The sequence below is a fragment of the Ammospiza nelsoni genome, chromosome 4 (assembly GCF_027579445.1).
Source record: "Ammospiza nelsoni isolate bAmmNel1 chromosome 4, bAmmNel1.pri, whole genome shotgun sequence".
NCBI classification, from domain to species: domain Eukaryota; kingdom Metazoa; phylum Chordata; class Aves; order Passeriformes; family Passerellidae; genus Ammospiza; species Ammospiza nelsoni.
Window position 1 is genome coordinate 24,199,565 of NC_080636.1, and position 23,373 is coordinate 24,222,937.

At 44.1% G+C, this 23,373-nt stretch overlaps 1 protein-coding gene across 1 annotated transcript in view; it reads right to left on the reverse strand.

Annotated features, from left to right (window-relative positions):
* The window catches only part of BEND4 (BEN domain containing 4), a 28,480-nt gene extending 8,534 nt beyond the window's left edge, over window positions 1-19,946 (reverse strand). The window contains exons 1-2 of the mRNA XM_059471093.1: window positions 19,583-19,946; window positions 10,418-10,984 (exon numbers count right to left, since the gene is read on the reverse strand). Coding sequence (XP_059327076.1) covers window positions 10,418-10,984; window positions 19,583-19,946 — 931 coding nt within the window. The remainder of the gene's footprint in view (window positions 1-10,417; window positions 10,985-19,582) is intronic.
* Window positions 19,947-23,373: the final 3,427 nt, after the last annotated feature.

Consider the following 23,373-nt stretch of genomic DNA (forward strand, 5'->3'; position numbering starts at 1 on the left):
AAGCTGGCAGTCTGGAAGCAAGCACTGAAATATCTGAGAATGTCTGAAGGTAGGATTTATGGGTATTTTGCCCTCTTTCCTTGGCATTTACACCACACAGCTTACTATGCCCCTGTCTAGGCAGACAGGGTGCAAAACAAAATTACTCTGTGCAAAACAGACCCTTTACTGTAGGATAAGAGGAGTTACATCCAGCCCTCTGCACACAGAAGTCATGCAAAGTGCCTGATATGATGAATAAATTTCTATGTTATTGCACCCCACGTTGACTTTTCTGTAAAGACAACCCATCAGTGTATTTACTCCTGCTTCTGTTTTCTCACACAGTAAGTAATCTCACTGCAGGCTATCCAGGGATGTGTTTACCTATGTTCTTCCAAGGGTTTTGGGCTCAATTGAGAAGACAACAGGAAATTACTTAACCTGTTATGTCCCCAGCAGATGAAGTGCAGCTCTACTTGAACTCTGTGCTGCTGATAAAATGCCTTCTCATTACCACTGAGAAACATGAAAGTACTAAAAGCTGGCCAAAGCTTATAAAAACTTCTATCCTCATAAAAGCAGCAATGTTTTGAGCAGAACATTGTTTGACTTTTTTTAACCCCATTGTAGTGACTGGAGGATGCTGATCACTTCTGATTTTAAAGCCATGATACAGCACAGTTTGCTGTTGGTACAAATAACCTCAACCTTTCAAACACCAGGTGCTACTTGCAAATCCAGACTTCTTGGGCTGCCATATTAACTGAAGCCTAGAGGAAACCACAAAGAGGGCAGCACAAGGTGGAGAGTCAAAGCTTTGGTTTTGCTGCTGTGTCACTCTTATGGCTCTGCAGATATTCTCTTTGCTGAGAACTGTTTCCTCCAAACCCTTCAGGAAATGTAGCTTTGTAAGAGCCTGGGGGTCCTAGCTGGGAAGATGAATAATCATTTAAGTCTATTAGTTTATTTACTCTGTTTATCTTTGATGGGGTCTCCACAGGGTTAACAAGACCATAGCCCCATGGGCTGATACTCTGCATGCTTATGCAGGTATCACTACCAGGACATCACCAATAGGGATTTGCTCTTACTGTAAGCAGTGGGAGAGATACCACCATTGAGATAACACTTGTTATGATTTAGCAGAAAGCTTGTGGGGAGGCAGTAATTTTCCTGCCCTTTAGGGAAGAAGTTTCCACAGCCTTTACCTTCTGGACGTGCCAGTCTCAGAATGGACACTGGAGATGGCAAAGCAGCCTGGCCTGCAGAGAATGAAAGGGCAAGGTCTTTGCAGGAGCTAAAGGGCAAGGAGGAGTGGGGCCCGCAGGGAACCCGGTGTGCCAGGGAAGGCTGGTCTGGCTAAGATGTTAACCAGGACACATGCAGGAGGGGCTGGTGTTTGCTGCCATTGATGCAAGTTTAAGATGTTGTTTTCTAGGTATCTGTATGTTGTAACAAGTGCTTATTCAGCGCAGCTTGTCACAGCTTTCTCTGCAGAGAATCCTAATTTCTAATGAACAGTTGAACAGTGACTGTGGTGGTCACACCCTGTGCCAGTGACAAAATCCAGGCTATGGTCTCTCAGCCCGAGCTGCCACACAGGACAGCGACTCCCTGGACTAAATCCTCCTTGCAACAGACAGCATCAGTGGGTAAAACACCATAGAACTCAAGCAGTCATCTCCCAGTGATGCAGTTTCTACCCACAGGAACATAAACCTTATTTCAAGTCTGCATTCTGTTTTCCTTCAAACTGGGCTTTGCAAATTTTTTTGGAAAAGAAATGGAAAATGCCTGTTACTTGTTACATAATGAAGGTAAAGTAATTTCTCAATTTTTTCTTTGCTAAGCCCAACACTGACCTTCCAGAGGTGCTGGGCTCCCAATAAAAGCAGAGTCCCTACACCTCCTTACATCTCCTGTCTGTACAGCTGATGGCCGTGGGTTTTTTGGGCAAGCTGTGCATCAACACCCAAGCAGAAAGTCACTGTGACTTCCCAAAGCCTTTCTCAGGGCACTGAAAGCACTCAGTGCCTTTCCCAGCGCATTTCCCAGGAGCTGAAGCCAAGCAGAGCCACGTTCTCTGTGCTCCAGCACACAGAGATCAGCCAGGTCTGTCACCTCACATCCTCCTCTCCCACAGCTGCCTCTGCACCTCTTGCAAGCTCTAAGCAATGACTGTGTGCTCATGGATTAAAGTATTAAAAACATGGGTTGTGAACAGCTTCACAAAAAACATCCCTCCAGAAATTCAACCTCATCATGGCAGTTTTCCCGAATTTCCCGAATACAAATATATTTGTATTTTTAAATCGTGTTTTGTAATTTAATGTTATGTAACACCCTGAATATCTGCAATACTCATCAACCAAACTTTTCATCTCATCAAAACCATAATTTGGCAAGATGTAGCCTGGTACTAATGCCATTATTCTGGTTTAGCACTCTATTAATTGAAGCTGGCATCAGCTGTGCAATTAGTTTGTCTGGCTCAGTATCAGGCCAACAAAATCACCATCATCCAGGACATGTCCTTTTAAAAAAATCAAGATACTATTTCCATCTTTCAGTCTTCTGAAGCATCCAAAATATTACAAAGCATAAAGAAAAACGATGGTCAGAATTGCGTTTTTCATGTTGGGTTTAGCTCCTGAAGTGAGCTGTCCAAACCTCCTGGCTTTGCAAACATCACCCTTGGGTAGCAGCTGCCTTGAGCCTTTGGTAGTGAGCTGATGTGCACTTAGGGAGGAAAAGCTGTGATGTGCAAGCAGCTACTGCTCTCCAGAGTCCCAGCACAGGGAGGCAGATGGGACAGGCACTGAGGCTGCAGTCCCACATGAAGCTGCTGATGAATGTGTGGTAACACCCAGAGATACAGTGGAAAGGGAAAATATTTCTACCTGCTTACCATCACCATTATATTGGTGTGACTGCATCATGCTATCCTCCACAAGTACCAGAACAGAAATAGTCAATGAACAGTTCCATATTATTGATAAAATCTATTTCTGTCTGATAATGGTCCAACACTGTTGTTAGGATGTCATATTTTTCCTTTATTTTGCCAGGGAAAAGAAGCCTTCTCTAGACAATGCTCCACATTTAATTTTAATCATTAATTTACCACTGACCAAACTGTTTTTTACACATCACCATTAACTTCCCCTTGAATCCATTTGTTATGTTTCTAACTCTTCCTTTTCATTCCCTCTAAACTGGTTGGTTCTGTAAGCAACATTATACTTTTCCTCTTAGATAGCCTTTTGGGGCCTTCAGCGACATGTTTTTAATGTTTCTCAATGATCACTCATTCTATTTTTTTTTCTTTTTAAACCTCTGCCTCAGATAATTGTTTCCAAATTTTTATGAAGGGCCACGAGCATCCCTATGATTGGTTAGAGCTGGGTTTTTGCTCATTATAAATGTTACTGGGACACAATCACTTACATGACTTACACTGATATCTGTCACAATGAGAACTCTCATTTATCCACCCAAAAATCCACTGCAGCCTCCAGTGTAAAACATTACAGGGCTGTTTACATTGCCAAAGCACAGCACTGTGAAGAGATGCTCGGGCTTGCTGTAAATACAGCACATCTCCAAGGTAAATAAAGTGTCTCTCCAACCTCTCCTGCAGCATCAGACAGTCCCAGTGAGATGGGATGGCTCACCCAGTTTGGCTGCATGTGTCTCTGCAGTGTCTCAGCCCCATAAACAGACAGTAAGAAATCTGGTTATTCTGCAATCAATAAGATTTTGTGCTCTGTAGCTGACACTGGCTGGTATTCCTCTTGGTGCTCTGCAGAAGATGAATCCCTCAGCACTCGAGACCATTTAGCTCTGCCTCACCAGAGGGGAGGAAAATGGGGAAGGGTGTACTTGTACTCCACCCTGCTCAGGCCAGCAGCTGCTAGCTCAGACTGGCCCAGCTCTGCACTGTGTCCTCCTTCACCTGACCTTGAGCAGCGCTTCTCTCCGAGTTCATTGCAGGGCATTTCTAAATTGATGCTCGACTGTCAAAAAGATGTAACAAATGATAGGGAACGTGCTGACGAACCACAGGGCTGTGTGAATTTCTTATAGCATTAATGGAGATGCCTTTGCTGCCTGAGATTTGAACAAGTGTGCATGGCTTGGATTATTTTAGCTCATACGGTCATTTATTTCAATAGTCAGCTGAAAGCCAGTAAAAGCTGCATGGATGGTCCAAGAAGATGAGTTTGTTTGGAGTGTGATGGGCTGGAAAAACAGCAAGGGGCAAGGGAAGATAGGGGAGGAACTGATCTCAGTGCTCAAGAGCCCGCAAATTTGGATATTTGTGACTGGATGGTAAAATAAAACCAGCACTCATTTGTAGCGAAAGCATAAAGCAGAAATCAAAAGAATTGACACAATCTGTAGGAGGGTGTTAAAGATTTCCTAAACTGACCTACATGCCAGCTGAAAACAGGGAAGGGAGAAAAATTCAAGGAAATATCTCATTACTTAAAAAATCCCTCTCAGCTGTGTTTTCCAGGCAAATAATTTAATTTCTATAAATCTGCATCTGAAAAGCCATTGTACTTTTAGTTTTCTTTTGCAATAGATTTCTTCCAGAAAAAAGAATGTTCCCCTCCCATATGCCCCTGGGATATACACCTCTGCATAAACAACAGATTAAAGAGATAAAACAAGGCAGCTGTGCATCTCATTTAAGTGATGCTGACACATGTTCCTGTGGCTTTTATTTTTGTCTGTGCTCTCTCACTTTCCATCTACTCATTAGAAAGAGCCTCTTCTGGTGATCCCATTCAGCAGTGAAGTCTTCCCTTTGGAGGGGACATCCTCTGCAAACCCCTCTACTACACATTTCTACTGCTGATAACTAACAGGGAAACCAGGAAGTCCCCTGTGAGAAGGGACAGCAGTTTGTGTCACTAAAAACCAAATGTTTACCTGCAAAGGCCAAACCAAAGCTGAGACCTGGGAGTTCATCCTTGACAGGCTGAGCTGCAGCTCCACACAAAACTCTCACCAGCTCCGGTTTCCCAAGTTGGCTGAGAAACCCGATCTCCCAAATTCTTGTGGGTTTGTATCCAGAAACACAGAGAAAACAGATAAAGCAAGCCCTGGTCTGCTGCAATTACATGTTTCAGTAAGTTTTTGTACTCAGGTTGCTTTAGCAAAGTAAGCTATCACCCCCAGCAGCAAGCAAAGCTGTGCTACAAATTCAAAGGGGTTCCTGTGCCCAACACTGGGTGACCGCGCTCGAGGCTCTCTCTTCTCACTGTAACTTTACACTTTGAAGCTGAAGAGCAGAACGAGGCCACAGATCAGACCAAAACATCCAGAACATCAAGGGAAACCAAAGAAGTGGTTAAATGTGAACATGAAGAAAAAGGACAAAAAAAAGGACATGAAAAAGTGTTCATCATAACCCTTGATGGCTGCTTTATCTACACTGTGGCTGTGGTAGGCTCTTTGGAAACATGAGGCTCTGAAAGTATAAAGGGAGACAGGATTTGTAGGGAAAAGTAATATCTTTTATTGTATCATCCAATAGTCAGGAAGAGGAGTCAAGCCTTGGGCATACAAAACCTCCTGGAAAACTAGTCTGACTTTTCAATTACACTGATATTAACTTTACCTACAAATCCCACTTTGCTTTGGCTACTTCCAGCCACCATGAATGCAGCCTCTATAGGTGACCAGGACTCACCATTTGAGGGGGTTTTCCTTCCCCATCCCTCTGCTATTTGCTGGAGTATTTTTTGCTGCTGGGCTAACAAATTTAGAATAATCATTGAATTTGTCACACACTGTTTCATATACTTACTAAATCACAACTTTTTACTACTTTCAGATTGCTTTATCCAAAACCACGCAGCAAAGCGTGCTCCTGGGAGCACCAGGAGACAAACCCTAACTCATGATTATAGACCTTTGCTTTAATCACCTGAAAATATTTTTTCCCTTTCAGATAAAAAAGTGTGAGAAAATCATGCTGATTATAATGAAGAGCTGTTTAATATCCTCATGGTTAAAATCCACGTCTTGTATGCAGCTCCACAAATATGTCTTTAGATTTACTACTGGGAAAGTTTCACAGCCACAGCAATTTCTATACAGAGGAAAGAAACTAGGAGACACTTTTCTTCTCATGTGGATGGATTACTTTGTTTTGTTCTTAATGATCTCAAAACCTTAAAGAATCAATGATGAGGTTGCCAATCTAGGTAATTCCTTCCAGGAATTGCCTAAACTTCAATTATTTTTCAGAGGAAGACACGCTAACACACCGAATGAAAATGCTGCTCTTCCATTCAGTTGAATTGAAAACTGAAAATGCTTGGTTAATATTTTGCCCTAAAAAAAAAAATATTGGGAAAACTGGACAAGTTGAAAGAAGTTGCACTGCTTTAAACCCCAAGCACTAAAATAGAAATTTTTTTTTCATTTATTCTACAGCTGGAACAATTAAGTTTTCACACAAATTTAAGTATTGTTTCAGTCAAATCAAATGGGGTTTCTTTGAGAAAAAAAATCTACCCATCCAGCAACCGAAATATATGGGGTATTTTATTCATGTAATCGTTTCTCTCCAGTGGTGATCTGCCAAAGAGTGATGCTAGGCTACAGGCAAAAAGATCCTACAGAACTGAAGGGCTCTACAGCAACAGGGCAGAGTCCTGAACACTGAAAAAATCTTATTTTCTGTGTCCAAAAGCTACAGGAGGATATGTCTTCTGTAATATTTGTTAAAAAAAGAAAAAAGTGTCATTGCCTTTACATCTGTAGAGAAAACACTCTTTTTTGTGGTAGTCTCTTTGTGTGTGAGCCTTGCTTTGCAAAGCTTGAGGAAGAGATGTATAGCGGCAACTATTTTTAGATCGCAAACTCTCATGGATTTTAAAAGGGCTTTTGCATATGGAAAGTAAAAAAAAGAAATGCAAAGTATTTCAGGAGAAGGACAGAATGATTCATATTATACAGCAGAAGGGAGGGGTTGGTGCTTTTATATTCTGCTGGCAGAGTTGCTGGCGGAGCCCCAGTGCCCGTGGGGAGGGCACGGCGCGCGCTGCCATCGCCCCACAGGGTCCCCTGTCAGCCCCAGCCAGCAGCTCTGCACTCGCTCCCCCAAGCCTGGGAAGAGAAACCACCATGGAAAAATGTCCTGCCCTTTCAGTGGCTCCATGGGGACAGCACGGCAACCTTCACACCCACCTGGCTGCCCCTCGGCTGCCTCCCCACACGCTCAGTGCCTCCCCTGGCCCCGCGGACGGCCTGAACGAGGGGGATGAACATGCAGGGAAGGAAGTTTGGGCTCTGAGGTTACTTTGATGTGATAGATGGTGGCACACAACACTGACACTCTGCAGAGGGCTTTCTTTCTCCCTCCTGTCTCCCTCCTTTCTGCCTCCCTCAAGATGTATGCAACATCTTGATGGGCCAAAAACAAACAAACAAAAGGCACAGAGAGCAAGCTCCTGTTTACATACAGAGCTGGGCAACACAGAAAAATTTCTGCCAGCTTTTTTGGGAGTAGGAGCTCACAAGAGCAAAATGAACACTAGAGACAAAAATAATTAGACATTGCCTTTAGCTGATTTTTGATTAACTTTGCTCAGTGGTGGCTGTGTGACTGCCTGAGGATTTCTGTTCTACCATGTAGCAAAATCTCAGGGACTTCTGTGGCTCTTAACACTTCTGCAAACACATGGGTAACTTCAGATCTATTTGGATGTGTCACCAGAAAGCAGCAGATGTATCTGATGATGATTTTATGCTGGCAGGTGAAGTCCTACCTCCTTGCACATCTTTTATGTTTGTCTGCTTCCTTTGATAGTCTGTAAACAAGGAGTTTCATGACTCCTGGGGGGTGTAAAATGACTATGATTATGCATGTTTATCACTTTTAAAGGGAGATAAAGGGTAAGTGTGATGACCCAGCTAAATACTTGCTGTTTAACCCAGCATTAATCCTAGCAAAATACAGGCAATCACAACAGGATTCAAATGATAAAGAACTAAAGAATATGAGTACAATTAATTCTAGTCAAAATGGTCTTATGGAAAGTAGAACTTGCCAGACTAACTTGATTGTCATTCTTTGATAAGTGTATAGATTTGCCTGAAAAAGCCGGGCTGAACAATGTAAGACACCCAGACTCCTGAAGGGCATGTCACTTCCTACCATGAGTTAGTTGATTGCAAAAGTAGCAACACAACACCAGCAGACCAAACCAAATACGTATCAGGAACCTGCTATTGACATCCTAAATATCTGTCTTTGCAGGAATCACCATTAATAGGAATGTTTCTAGAAAGGCCCAACAAGGACTAACAACACCTTCAAAACTATTCAACATTCCTAACCAGTATCACAAAGTTAATTTAAAAACAATTTGAAAAATTCTGGATGATACAGAAACTGACAAATCAGCAAACAGTGGGCAAGCGGGACAATCTGGAACACTTAGTACATGAACACAGACAAATACAAAGTGTGTACTTTTAGGAAGAAATGTGCACAGAATGAGCACAACCCACCAGGGAAACCACGGGTACAAGTGAAGAGTCTATTCACCTTTGATCAGGCTCATAGGAACATATTGCATGCATTTCCAGTGCCCAGATTTTAAAGAAATTAGCAGAAGGGGAGGAAAAAAACTGCAAAGAAGGATTCAGGTAATTTGAGGAGTTTCAAACAGTTCTGTTTGCTTTGTTTATTTAAAATGGAAATTAAGTCAGCTTTCAGTCTGTAAGTACCTTCAATCAGAAGAAGTACCAAGACCTATAGAGCACTTCATTTAGTGGAGCAAAGCATAAAAGTCAATGGCTAAAAGCTGATTTCAGGTAGTCAGGCAGGGAACAAGGCACATATTTTCACCAGTGTCATTAAGCACTGGAACCAAATGTCAGGTAAGGGATACAGCCACTGCTCACCAGAAACTGGAGGCTGTGCGAGATACTACTCAAGTCAAATACAAGTTATGCATTAGTGAAAGTAAAAAAAATAAATTACTGTGTTCAGTACAGGTGACTGAATGAAAGCTGTCAGCCAGGTTAGAGACCCTACAGGATCACTTCTGGTCTTACACCTGAAGGTAGGACCCCCCAGGAATTGAAGTCCACACAATTCCCTTTGTCACACAGTTCCAGATGATGTACTAACCCCTGCTGAAACCACTGAGAGTGCATGAGTCATGGTAACTCTATGTTTTTGGGAGAGGTGAGGGACTTACTATAAATTTTGGGTTTTCTTTGCACTGAACAATGCTGCTTATGGGATTTGCCAGCATCCCTATGGACCAATGCACAAAAGAAAAACATGATATGATACAAATAATGCATAGTACATCACTGATAGCTGGGGAGAAGAATGATGAAGACTACTGCTTGCATTTTGGTCAGATTTTGCAACTGCCTCTACATGTTGGGGCAGTTATTGGTTACTGCCTTCTTCCTTTCTGCATAGTTAGCATCTTTGAAGTATTTTCTCTCTTGCAGCTCATGCTGTACTAGACATGCTTTTCTGCCATTTTGAGATCAGTTCAACTAACTCTTTACGGATCTACTCTAAGACCTTGAGTTCAGGTAAAAAAGGTGCTGCTCCCCAGTGTTTATATGTGTCAAAAGCATGATGTATGCTTCTTTCTTTGCTAAATTCCAATTTCCTTTTAGCATTACTATTTGAGGTGTATTTTTGCCTGTGCTGAAAGTTTAAAAAATACAGGTCCAAGATACTTTGCTCTTATCCCATTCCACTCTTCAAGTATCTTGGCTCACCTGAAAAGTGAGAGGTCCTAGGTGTAAAGAGCAAGAGAAGCTTTTCACAGAAGGGGTTTCTATTTGAATTCTTTCTCTCTCCCAGTGGCTTCTAGGTATTGCTGAACTGGAAAAGTTGTTAGGTTTTTATAGGGTTTTTTTTTTCAGATTTATTTGAAGACGAATGGGAGGAGATGTAGTAATGCTTCTCACTAAGCTAGCAGCAATTAAGGAGAAACTGTTCAAAGTAAAAGCCAAAATTATTTCAGGTAAAACTATGGATATAACTTTGAATAGTTTCCTTAAGTAACCAAAAGGCAGGAGCTCCAAAAGGAATTAGGTTTATAAGCTGTAATGGCAATTAAAGAACCAGACAGATAAAGAGTTATGAAAGCTTATGTTTGAAATTACTATGACAAACCACCAAATTTATATTTGGAATTTGGGATTACAAGTACATCCCACCTGAACACATCTTACTAGTGTAGGACTCAATATTCATAGAGATGGATATCAGCAGGTAGTTTTCCACTGGGCACAGCTATAGGAATTTTGGCTGGAGACAAATTCCAGTGTTTGATTATTATGATTTCAACCTTTAAAAAATACTAGAACTTTAAATAAACCATCACCCACATTATTTTTATCACTCCACAGCAACATTACATGGCAGGAGATTATTTACCTGGAATGCTCTCCAACTTTCTACGAAGCTCTTCATTTTCTTGTTGCAATGAAATTACCTCCTGCTCTAGCTCTTGACACCGAGGGCAGTAACCTTCTTCCTCTTCCTCCTCTTCCTCCTCTGGAAGTGTAGAAGATGATGGATGACCATGAGATTCCGATGTCGCTGGAGATGTCCATCCACCTAAAGTGTGTACTGGAGAGGCTGAAAGTGGATCCACATCTGCCAAATGGCTAAAATCATTTATTGATGAGGTGTTCTGAGAAGGGAAGCTCCCAGAAAGCAAATAGTTCTGAAGGGAATCAGTAAAAACTCTCAGAAAGGCTGAGGTTTGTTGTTTCTTTTGCATATACTGCATCTCTATGTCTAAAATGTCTGACGTCTGACTATGGATCATTTTCCCGAGCTGACAGTGCTCTTGTCTTTCACTATAATTTGGGTTTTCCTGCTTTATACAAGAAATCATGGACTGAGAGTGATTGTTGTCCAGTAGTTTTCCACCACAATTTAAGAGACTTAGAACCCGGCTGCATTGTTGAGCAAAGGCATCCAGAATCATTCGACTCTCTGCAACAAAAGAAAAGATGAATCACAGAAACTTAATGCAAGAGGTTATGCCAGGCAGTAGCAGCTAGATGAATGTACACAACTGTTTACAGTAGCATGCATTTTATTTCTGAACATATTAAAATTATGGCTTCTGCTTTAATACTTCTGCAACACTGTGATTTAAAACAATCCTGACTCTGTTTCTATTTTGAGAGTGCCCTTGTGACCTTGCTGTTAATCAGAAATGCATTGTGATGATAGACACTGCCTACTGACATCTTCTTTCAGAGGGATTAAGTCAGGAAAATGGGGAAGAAAATACAAATGACATCCAATTTGCTACAAGTTCAAGTAAGTACTGCCCAGAAAGCCTATTTCAAGCTGTTGGAGGGCATTAACTCTACATACTTGTAGGACTTTGCACCATACCTTTGTCCTATGCCCAGTTCCTCTCCAACAAGGCTTCCAAGCTTTGTTATTTCTCCTTTTTGTCTTTGATGCACTTGTTTGACATTGGGCATGGGACACTCCACACAACTGACCCTAAATTCAATGGACTTTGCTTCTGTTCCTTTTGCTCTTGGTTCCAGGTATGTCCAGGAAATACCCAGAGTGATAAGCACAAACCCCTCTCCTTAAATCAAGCAAAGGCATGCTGCAGGTTTGCAGGCAGGCCAGTATGGCACAGTGGAGAGTGGAGTTCCTCAAGATGCTCAGCACACAGTCAGGAAACTGCACAGGACTGTGCAGCAGTTTCTGGAGACAGCAGCTCAGCTCTGGCATTAGGACAGGGATGCCGTGCTGCACCTAGTCAGCTTTCCTCTCATGACAGGAGGTGTCATGTCTCAGGGAGCAATAGCAGCTACAAGCTAAACCTACAGAGCAGGATGGCTCACTTCTGCAATGTCTACATGTATAGCTCAGGCTGCTATAATACTTCCTGAAACCAGACAGAAAATGACCAGCATATTTATGATACCACCTGTTAGGCTCCCCAGCAAAAACAGTAATTTTTTTTTTTTTTTACCTTATTCAAAGCTAATTTCCTCTAGGTATCTAAACAGATGTAACTAACATTTTGCAAAAGAAAAAAAAGACTGGTAGGTTAAAGCACTGCCAATTTTGGAGAGCACTTCTCAGGCAGGCTTGACTTTTAGAAAGTGACAAATGCATTTACTTTTGAAAAGGCAACCTGCTAGAGATACATGAGACTGAGCACCCCAGACCTTCATTTACCATAACTTCATCAGTGGCCTCATCACACTCATAAAGAACAGAAATGTTCAGAATTCAGGCCTTTAAGGGGTGGCACTTTGTCACCGTCGTATTTTCTGAAAAATCCCTTCACCAGGATTTCTTCTCCTGGGAAGCTGAGAAGCCTCAGAGAAAAATTAAAACAGTAATTATCTAATTCACTTCTCCTGTGTTTTGCTGCTTTGGAATGTGGTTTGGACATTGTTTACCAACTGGCCATTGTTTCATTGGTTTCATGTGAATTGTTTTGACTTAATGACCAATCACTGTCAAGCTGTGTTGGACTCTGAGGAGAGAGTCACGAGTTTTTCATTATTCTCCTTTTAGCCTTTTGTCTGTAACCTTTCTCTATTCTTTAGTATAGTTTTAGTATAGTATCCTTTAATATAATATAAGATAATAAAACAATAAATTAGCCTTCTAAGAACATGGAGTCAGATTCATCATTTCCTCCCTACAACGGGGGACCCTGAAAATACCACAGCACTTTTCACAGCACTTCTTCAAGATCTACCACTGCCTGGTGGAAAATCTACTTTACACTGAGGTCACTACAGCTGACCTGAAGAATATTTGAAACAACACTAATTTGCATTTGTACCATGCTCCAGATCTCTGAAAGAGGGCAGGGCTGAAGCAGCATACAAATACTTTCAGCCTCAGATGCAGCCAGAGGAGACCTCCCTGGCACAAAACCCGAGGATGTGATCTCCTGAGGACAGAAAAAACAGGAACCTGAGGGTCCTGGGCAGAGCAAGCCCAAGCCCAGTGCTGGGCTATGAGGCTGCCTGGGCCATGCAGGGATTGCCCAGGGGAAGGACTGGAGTGGCCCTAAGACCACTGCAAGCATCCTCAGCATCAGCCTCCTGTGTTTATGAGCCATATCACACTCCTGGAGACAGGCTCAGACTAATGAAGGCAGATTTCTACAACACCTCTCAGATCCAGAGCTTTATGCAATACCCTCTGACCACACTAAACTGCAAAGGGCAGAAATGCCCAGGCACTGCTCCCCCTTTGCAAGTGGGTGCCAGTGAGGTACCAGGTCCATCACCCACTGCCTCTCCTTCTCCTTTCCTACACTAACCTAAGGCCAGCTGTCATTAACCCTTTTACAACCAACGCCACTGCAAAACAGCACAGGAGATGTAACGTGAATTAGAAGAACAGAATCCTGGTGACATGGCAGCTTTAAACCAAAAGGAAATCAGGAAATTCAAGCATCACTAACACCCCCAAGATGTGCTTTCTTTGTTTTACTTCTTTCCACATTTCCTCTTTAAAATTATTACAGGATGATATTGACTGTAACTTTGCAATCCTACTACAGAATGGTTTTTTCATTCATTTTAATCCTATAATCTGATTCCAGACCTGAAGTCATCTATACTGTTTGTATTTTAATCATTATTGTCTCTGTTCACAAAACAGTTACGTATTCTTTGCATATCCTTGTTGCATGGGGACAAGATATGAATGAAACAACTGAAAAGGGATTAGACTCTTATAAGAGATGTTCCTCCAATATTATGGTTTATTCTAAAAACAGCAAAAGGTAACCTGACATTCAAATTACTAGTTTTGAAGAATACCAAAATACACATTAACATCTGTAAAGATTAAATTAATTATTAGTTTTGTTTTAAAATTTAATGCATTAGGCATATTCACTCTGATAATGGTTTAAAATGTAACTGAAATTTTATGCAGAAATGACATTATTGATCTAATCTTCAGTATCAGATCTATTACAAAGACACAATAACAGCAATTACTGATTTTTTTCTTAACTTCAACCCATACTCAAAGACATAAAAATGAGCCATGACAAAGCAGGGCTCATCTGAAAGGCTAACCCAGAGATCCCAAATGTTTTTTTTCTGGGTACTGCTGGACAGCAATAGCGAGGGATACCCTCAGCACATATTCTGGAAATATCTGCCTCTGTGCTGAAGTAGGTTCTACTTTGAAGAGACTTTTACACCAGTAATAGTGCACACACCCACAGTCTGAACAACCTTAAATGAGAATGATAACTGCAGTTATTTCTTATGATGGAGAAAAAAAAATGTTGTCCATTTAGCATATATTGTAGAAATTGGTATTTCAGCTTTTACAGACTGTCTATAATTAGAAATGCAAGCACTGTGCAATGTCTAATCACTTAAGAAATGACAAAAAGTTGTTTTTATGTGATTACTACTGAATAAACACCAATCTGTGATTCTTAATTGATTTAACATAATGTATGTATTTTCTATGAAAGTAGGATTCCAGTGAAATCACTGCACTGGACTCAAACAGTGTAAGCAGTTTATTAAAGTCTTATTGTGATATTCCTTTTCCTTATTACCTTGCTCACCAACCATGTAATTCTAATGTCTCAGACCCCAGAGTCTTTAGTCTTACAGAGCTTCTATTGACTTTAACTAGACATTTGCCTGGAGGTGGACTTGCTGCCTGAGACCCATGAAGTGCTAAGAGAACAGGATTAAACTGCTAAAAGCACAAGTATTCCTAACTAGATTGTTTGGGACTGCAAGCAACCAGAAGATACTATCATATGGCAAACCAGGTACCAACTCCCAGACACAGCATCTTTACATCATTTTCTCACTGACTCTGGGACTAGGGGAGGTTCTCAGCTATCCAACTGCCAGACTGAAAACAGGGTTTAATATGTCTGAAACTCACTCTGATAATTTACACTAACTAATGCATCAAAAAAGATGTCTGGAAAATTTGGCAGGTACACCTTCAGCTTTTCCCACAGCTATGGATCTTTTCAATACTTAGATCAGACAGCTTTATTAATAAGCACTGTGTTGGGTCTCAGTGGCTCTGGATTCAGGTTGTGGCTTTTCCAAAGTTTCCTTTGTATTCTTGGGCAGCTGGTTTAAAAAGTCATCTTTATAATATTGAGTGGGTCTGCATACCATACATTCTCCCCTGCAGGGAATGTATTCATTGGTATTTAATTTTCAGCAAGATTGTGACGTTCAGGTTCCTTAGCAATTCCAATTGTCTCACTCTTCACCTTGCAGTGACTCAGCCCTCTCACCTGATTATTTGTATTTCTTGATCTGTTTATTACAATATTTTTATTAACTGAGATCCTGGGGCAGCAGCCTTGTACCCCTCAAACTGGCCTTTATCCAAGCACAGAGACTTGGCCATTATATTTTTAGATATGACCACTGCTGTAAATACTGTGGTTAGGTCACAAAATCGAGAGCATGTGACACTTCCTATGACTACAAAACATTTTCTTGGGCATTTTGCATACAGATCATCGAGACAGTCCAGTGGATTAAGACTATAAGTGTCTGGCCATTTCAGTACTTATCTGAGAGATCTGCTTCCAGATGAGGGCTCACAATTTCTAAGGTAAGGTCAAAACACTGATCTTCATCTTAGCTGTTCATGGAACAAACTGTTTTTCTGTCTGGGCATAACAGAGCTTTATTAACTGGTCATTTTAAATATGCCATGATTTTGGCACTGCTAACAGGTGTTACTAGCTCTGCTCTTCCTTCCTCTGCTTTCCATGAAAGCCCACCCTAAATTTTAAGCTGCACTGTAAGGTCTACATCATGCTTTCCTAAGGAAAAGGACTTTCTTTGGTGGATTATGGGACTGTTCAATGCACATACTACCAAAGACAGATAGTTTTCATTCCAGGAAAATAATGTGGATAGATTATTAAAGAGTTTATATTTTATAGAAGAAAATAGGTATATGCTGGTGCTTTGAATGAATCCATCCATGTGGCTCACAGCAGCAACACCAGAGTAACCTCTAGAGGAGAGAGGAGGATTGTGCTGCAGTGCAGCTTCACATTTCTCATTGTAAGATGACATTTCTCATGCAGGATCTTTCCCTGCATGATGGGGTCTCAAACTAAATTTTTCTTCACCATGGCACTGGGTGGAAAATTCCTGTTTTCCTTCCTTTCCCTAGGCCCTCTTCCTGCAATTCTGCTGGAGTCTGGAGGTGAGAGTGGTCTCTTAGAGAGCAACCAAGGAAAAATCTGGTTACCCTTAGGAAGAGTTCTAACCATTAGAAAAAGCTGCAAAAATATGGAAGCATCTTCAGTCGTGACTGTGTTTGAGGTGCCCATTTTCAAAAGCAAACTTGGAGCTGTGAATCCCAAGTGGCCAGAAATGTCATGCCTGAAGTTTAGGAATCACCTGCATTAAGTGTTTAAGTTGTTGGCACAAAGTTAGGCATCCCAGGAGTGGTGTTTTACTGGCTATTTGCTCACTGTTGCCTGCACAAGTGAAAAGGTATCAGCAAAAAGAGGGGTATCTTTGAACCTAGGAAGTGGGTATCCCTACAAAACTGCCCTACAGCACTCCACCCCTTTATTCAAGTAAGCACCTGCCAAGTGTTGAGGATAAATTAAATGGGCAAACTGTACACATCATGGATGGTGACTGCCTTGTGGAGAATGCACATACAGCTGGACACCTTCTAAGGGGATAATCTGTCCCTCCCTACAACACCCACCCATCACTTGAGATGAACCTCTGGCTGAGAGGTGTTCTGGGCTTGTTTCTCATGCTGCTGTGGGGAGCACAGAGACCCCACAGGTGCTGGCCAAAGTACAGGGTGACTGTGCATGGAGAACATGTAAATGCTCTCACTTTCCAGGGGCAAAACCCCAACTCTGCTTCCCCAGGGGTGGCCCGTGCTATTAAATTGGCTCACACATTAGTTAAGAGGATTTCAAGCTTCTGGACAATGGGATTTCTTCACATGCATACAGCACTGGGGTCCCAAATAGCTTCCTGCTCATCCTAGTGGTGCTACAGCTCCCAGGAAAAATCTGCATGGTGTTCCCCCATCACCAAGCAGGAAGGATGGGCACACAGCTCAGCAAAGCATCCCTACCTATGGGATTAAAATATCCAGGAGATCTAAGCCTTGCCTATTGCTTTATAGAATCACAGAACGTTTTTGCTTGGAAGGGACCTTATAGTTCATCTAGATCCTCACCCCTTGCTGTGGGCAGAGATACCTTCCACTAGACCAGGTTACTCAAAGACCCACCCAGCCTGGCCTTAAGCACTGCCAGGGATGGGGCATCCACAGCTTCTCTGGGCAACCTGTTCCAGTGCCTCATCAGCCTCACAGTAATTTTTTTTTCCACATATCTAACCTAAATTTCCCATCTTTCAGTTTGAACCCATTACTCCTTGTCCTGCTTCGGTTCCTCTTGAAGAGTTCCTCCACAGCTTCCCTGTGGGCCCTCCTAAGATATTGGAAGGTTGCTATGAGGTGTCCAAGCAGCCTTCTCTTATGAACAGCCCCCACCTTCTCAGCCGGTCTTCAGAGGGACCTGCTCCAGTCCCCTTTCCAACTTGCGGGCCACCTCTGGTAACAGCTTGTGCAAAATACAACTTGTACACACTGTGGCAAGTTTCTGGTTTGTTTCCTCCTGTTCTGTTTCTCTTGTAACTTACCCGAGCAAAAGATGAGTTGGGACCCATATAGGAACCTACAGTAAAGCCTGAATGTGCAGCTGAAGGGACAGGGACCTCAAAGAACTCTGGGGCACACATGGCAGTTCCTTCACTCTCTTTAGCATAGAACTAAATCAAAGACAAGCCCTGAAGCCTGCTCGAGGGCCTGGTTAGCACAATAACGTCAGGAAAAACAGTCCAAACTTCCGCTCATCGAAGCCCAAAGGGCTTTGCTGTTAATATGGTCTCATATATCATCTACCAGACAGCTGAATGTTTTCCATGGTGTCATCTGCTTCTGTAAAGAAAGGTAGGTGTCACATTTATCATCAGTGTTTTGATTGTGGGCCACAAAGAATACTTAAATACCACCATTTGGGCATTTCATATAAGAAACAATTTCATGAAGAAAGATGACCTTCTGCCACGGATCACAGAACTATGCCTCAGAGATGTGAATTCTCTGGCTAATCTATTCAAGTGTTAAACTTTTTTGGTAAAGTACTTGAATTATTTGTAACAAGACACGCTAAATTCATCCACAAGGCTACTTCTAAGCATAAACAGGCATTAGAACATAGCCATATATCCTATTAACCAGAGTCGCTCCCTGTTTAGTAAGGAAATGTCATCACATTTGTTACAAAGGCAAACAGCAACATACCAAAACAGGATCCAATCTTTCTAAATAAATAAATCAATGATGTGTCAAAAATTAACAGATGAGTTAATATACCCGATGATATCAAAACCAGATGGTGCTTCATAATATTCATCCTGTTCAGTCAAACCCTGAATATATTCTGGACCATCAGTATATAAAATAGGATGCTGCTATTTGTGATGGCAAACAAAAGCAATCATGCCTGCCAAGCACATACTATAACAGGCAGCATTTCAGCTCTGCTAGACAGAAAGTAATTAGAATGCTTTTAATGTCCAAAAGAATGATGCTGATAGGCTGCCACAGATGTGTAGATTTATGAATATTTATATGGTGGTTTATAGCTGACACTTTTATCAGTTGAAGAAGATAAAATATCTGCCTGACTCAAAAGCTTGACAGTCAGGTTAATAAAATCTCATTAAAGAGAATGACCTATGCAATTATATAGGATTTATTGTAATTCATTTTTGATTGTACTCTGCTTAAAGATGCAATTTCCCATTTCCTGATGCCAAATTTAGGTTGCATATCAAGATCTACGTGGTTTTTAACTCCAAGCCATCACTAGAGGAAAGATATGCGTTCAGCATCTCGGTATCTTACACCTTTAAAGAAAAAAAAAAAAAATTTGATCTCCTGTTTGTCACTGCATCTTACGAAAACGGTGCAGACAAGCAGCCGATCTATTTTCTTTCTGTTAAAATCACCACCGCTCTCTCTATCAGCAGCCTCTCCATTGCCAGCAGCTCCTCCGGTAGCCGGCCCCAGCCTGCCGCCCTCCCCGGCCGGGCGGAGCGGGGCTGAGCGGAGCGGAGCGGCCGGCCCGGGGCTCCCCCCGTCCTCCCCCGACGCCGGCAGCAGCAGCAGCAGCTCTCGCTCCCTCTCTCTCTCTCGCTCCCTCCCTCCCGCAGGTGCGCACCGGCCGGCGGCGCCTGCCCCGCCAAGTGCTGCGCGGCCGCCGGCACAGCCCCGCCGCCGCCACCCTGCCCACGGCCCCGGGCACCGTCGGCCGGGAGCGGCCCCGCCCGCCGCGGGAACTTCGGGGTGCCCGCGCACCGGACAGCGCCCGCCGCCCGCCGCCGCCGCCCCGAGCGGGGCTCCCCGCGCCCCCCGCCAGCCGCCCGGGAGAGGTGCGCGCCTCGGCGGCGGAGCCCGCAGCCCCATGCCGCTCCCGCCCGCCGCAAAGTGCCCCGCGAAGTTGCGCGGAGGAGAGAGAGGAGTTGCGGGTACCTGCGCTCAGCTCCGCGCCGCCGCCCCCCGCCACCGGCGGGCAGGGGCCGTAGCGGCCCGAGGAGCTCGGGGCCGGCGGCGGCGGGCGGGGGTGGCCCTGGGCAGCGCCGGGGGCAGCGCCGGGGCGGGCGGGCCCGTTGGGGAAGGCGCCGTGCGGCGCGTAGGGCAGCGGCTCGGCGGCGTGCGGGAAGGGCTGCCCCGCTCCGCGCCCGCGGGGCACCTCCACCATGGTGGGTCTCTCGTAGCGCTTGGCCAGCGCCGCCCGCTTCCCGGGGAAGGTCTTCAGGACGCTGTAGGGACCCCGCTGCTTGTAGATTTTGGGGGTGCTGGGCCCCTCCTCCGCCGGCTGCATCTCCTCCTCCATCCTCCGCCGCCTCCCCCGGCGCGGCGCGGCGCGGCCCCGCTCCGGGGCTGTGTCTGCCGCCGCCGCGGCTCGTCTCTGTGGCACGGCGGAGCCCCGGCGCGGCGGGGCGCCGGCCTGATTGACAGGCGGCCGCGCCAATGCCTGGAGGGAGACGGGCGGCGACCGACAAGTGTTTAGGGTAATCGCTGCTAATGGCAGCGGGCGGGGAGGCGGGCGCTGGCCGGGCCGCCGCCGCCCCCGGCACCCCCGCGGGGCAGGTGAGCAGCGGCGGGGGACGAGCGGCCCCGGGCACCCCCGAGCACCCCCGGGCCCCGCCCGGCCCGAGGGGTTCGCGGGCTGCCGGACACGCCCGCCCCGCCGAGCGGCGGCCGCCGCGAAAACTTTGTGTCCCCTCGGCCGGGCGCGGAGCCCCGCCGGGCGCCGGGCATCCCTCCCTGCCTCTCTCCCTCCCTTCCTCTCCCCGCACGGAGCGAGCCGCGGGCTCGCCTTCCCGGTTATTAGGGGTGAAATAAATAATGCCATAAATAAAAGTATTTGGGAGTCCAGGACCTGTCAGAGTTGATTAGGGCACAGAGGACATTTTCTTTCTCATTATGCAAAAGCATTTCATGGCGAAATAAAAGAGGTTTCGCTGTAACTCATGCATGTCAGATTTCCAGGAATCCGGGAGATTAATCACATTTAACATTATTTGCAACGCCCCCCGCCCGCTTTTTGCAAACTGCTTAAATGCGGCGGACGCGTGGGGCCGCGTCCCCTGCTCACTTTTCCCTGTCGCCTGCCCGGGCCCTTTCAGGGACAGTTAAGAAATAATGAAGCGATGGTGAAAGACAGGAGGAGAATGAGATGCCATCGAAAGACATTTCTGAGAAATGGTGGAGATCTGGGTGAGATGGGAGACAGCTGAACCCGAATGATATGTTGAAGAAAAATAAATGATAACAAACTGCTCACTGGCTCTCTCCATTCTTTTCTGCATTACCATTATATTTTGCATTACCATTTCTTCTGTCCCACTTCTCGCCTGTTTCTGTTACTATAATTTATCAGGATTACAATAAACCCTCTGGCTTGTGGAAGTAAAATTGCAGAACAATTAGCTGTATTTAAGTGTCGGCAGTGGGAAATCATTCCTCTTATCACGTGGAATTTTGGCCACTTATTGTGGTCATTGCTCTCCCATTCCAGCTTTTTTTATTTAGTCGGAGTCAGGCTCACTGGTAATGAAATACAACCCTTTGCTGAAGGTAATTAACTCCTGCCCATCTACTGCAGAAAAGTGGAGTTTAGTTCTGCAAGCCAGGCATTCTTTTCATGCAGGGTATACCAGGAGCTGGGCTGGTTTTGGTTTTGATTTTTATGACAAGTAGAGTAAATCAATTCCTTGTAGCAGCCAAAAGCATCAAGTAAAGGCTAGTGTGATAGAAATCGCTGTTTTACCTAAGCAAAATCAATCATAAGTCTCTTTGTTTCCTGCCTGAGTCTGATCACTTGTGCTTTCTTTAAAAAAGAAAATTGTACTGTAATGCAAAATAAAGACTGGAAATATGTGTGAGAGAAACTGTTCTCACTCAGAAATTAAATATGTCCTCTACCTTGTCTCATCTGACTGGCCTCTGCCACAGCAGCTATTGGAGGTCAGTACTAAAATTGTATAAGGTTAGTATTAGGCTCCTAAAAGTTAGATTCAAATAAACAGCCCAAAATTACTTTCTCAGGTGTCAACTACATTCATAGAGTTCACTACTCTTTGGTGCAGATGCCTAGCCCTGAGCTCCTCGTGGAAGAAACAATCCTTGCCTAACAGGGACCATGTACAGACAGAGAAAGCAAGGGTGACAGGTGATGTCCTCCAAGCTGCCCTCTCTGATCCCAGGCAGATCACTGGGCAGATGCTGGCTCTCCATGGACAGGGAGAGAGAAGCAGGTTTGGGGTTTATGGGGCACAAAGCCACTGAGGTGGTGTGGGGACCTCATCTGTAAGGAAAATGGAATACGCACTGAATTTCTTTCTGCTGAGGTTTCTGACAGTGCCCATCACCACCAAAATATCACTTCAGTTGCTTTTAGGAAAGCTCAGTTTTTCCCCTAGTTTGCTCTCAGTGATTCTTTTGGGCACACATACCTAAAAAATCTGTGGATGTCTCCCCACCTTTCCTTTTGTGTTTTCCCCTGAGTTTCAGACGAGGGACTCTGGTATTGTGGCCAAAAGACTGTGTTTTGTGCCTAATCTGATGGGTTCCTGCAGGTCAGTCCTGTGATACAAAAGTGTTTAACCCTAAAGCTCCCACCTTTTCCTTTGTGGAATGCCCTTTTATAAGGAAACCCCATTTTGCTCTGTGTGAGCTCTGTGCAAGTATGCAGCCACTCTTGCAGCAGGACTATGTGCCTTTGGAGGGGAGGAGCGTGGCCCTAGCCTGGCAAAGAGGCAGGCTGGGGGAAGTGATGGTCTCCAAGTATGGAAGGTGCTGCTGTATCTGCTGTGAGTAGTTTTGGGCTGCCCTTTTCCGTGGCTGCTCCCTGTGGCCCAGCCTACTGCTCCCCTGTGGTCTCTGCATGAACTCATGAAATTATTATTATCCAAACATTTAACTCTGAATTACAGACCCAGATTGGTTGCACACTGGATGAAAACAGTTAACACATAGCTTTTACCTTGATAAACAAAAAAAACCCCAACAACCCTTAGCTGATACCAGCAGCTCATTTTCAGAAAGCCAAACACCTTCATTTCCCTTAGACTGTGCCATGACTTGGGAGTTGACCCTGAAGAGAAGGTTGTGTCTTTCCCTACCTGTTTACTGATTCGAGTTTTCACTGTTTCACTGACACTAAGGGCTGGAGATCTGTAGCAGGATTATTGCAGAGCACTCTAAGTAGAAAAATGATGGGGAGTAACTGACCCTCGGTAAAAAACCTAATCAAAACAAAGACAACGGGCACAATGACAAATAAGAAACACAACCTTGCTGCAGTATGCACTCCTCTGCTCCTAGAAATCATGGCAAAGAGAATATTTGTCAGTATATAGAAAAATACCCAATCTAGACACAGGCCATCAATCACTGAACATGTCTTTGTTGAAGGTACTGTGAGGTACTCAAAGAATAAAAGTGTGATTCATCCCTATCTTCCGAGCAGGGGCTAAATCTTGCTCCACTTATTCATGGGAGCAGTGCTCCTGTGATAGCTAAAGCACGCAGGATTTGGCCATGAACTGCCAATATTGCTCTGCACATTTGGAGTGTATGATGAGAGCTGAGATTGGCAACTCTCCTCTGTAATCTAAACCACTCTGCAGGCAGGCTAGCCACGATTTGCTGCCCCAAACATTTAACCCCGGCTAGTTAATTTAAGCTTAGCTCAGTTGCTCATGTTTATGGATAAAGAAACAAAAGGGAAAGCATCAAAAGGAAAAGATGACTGT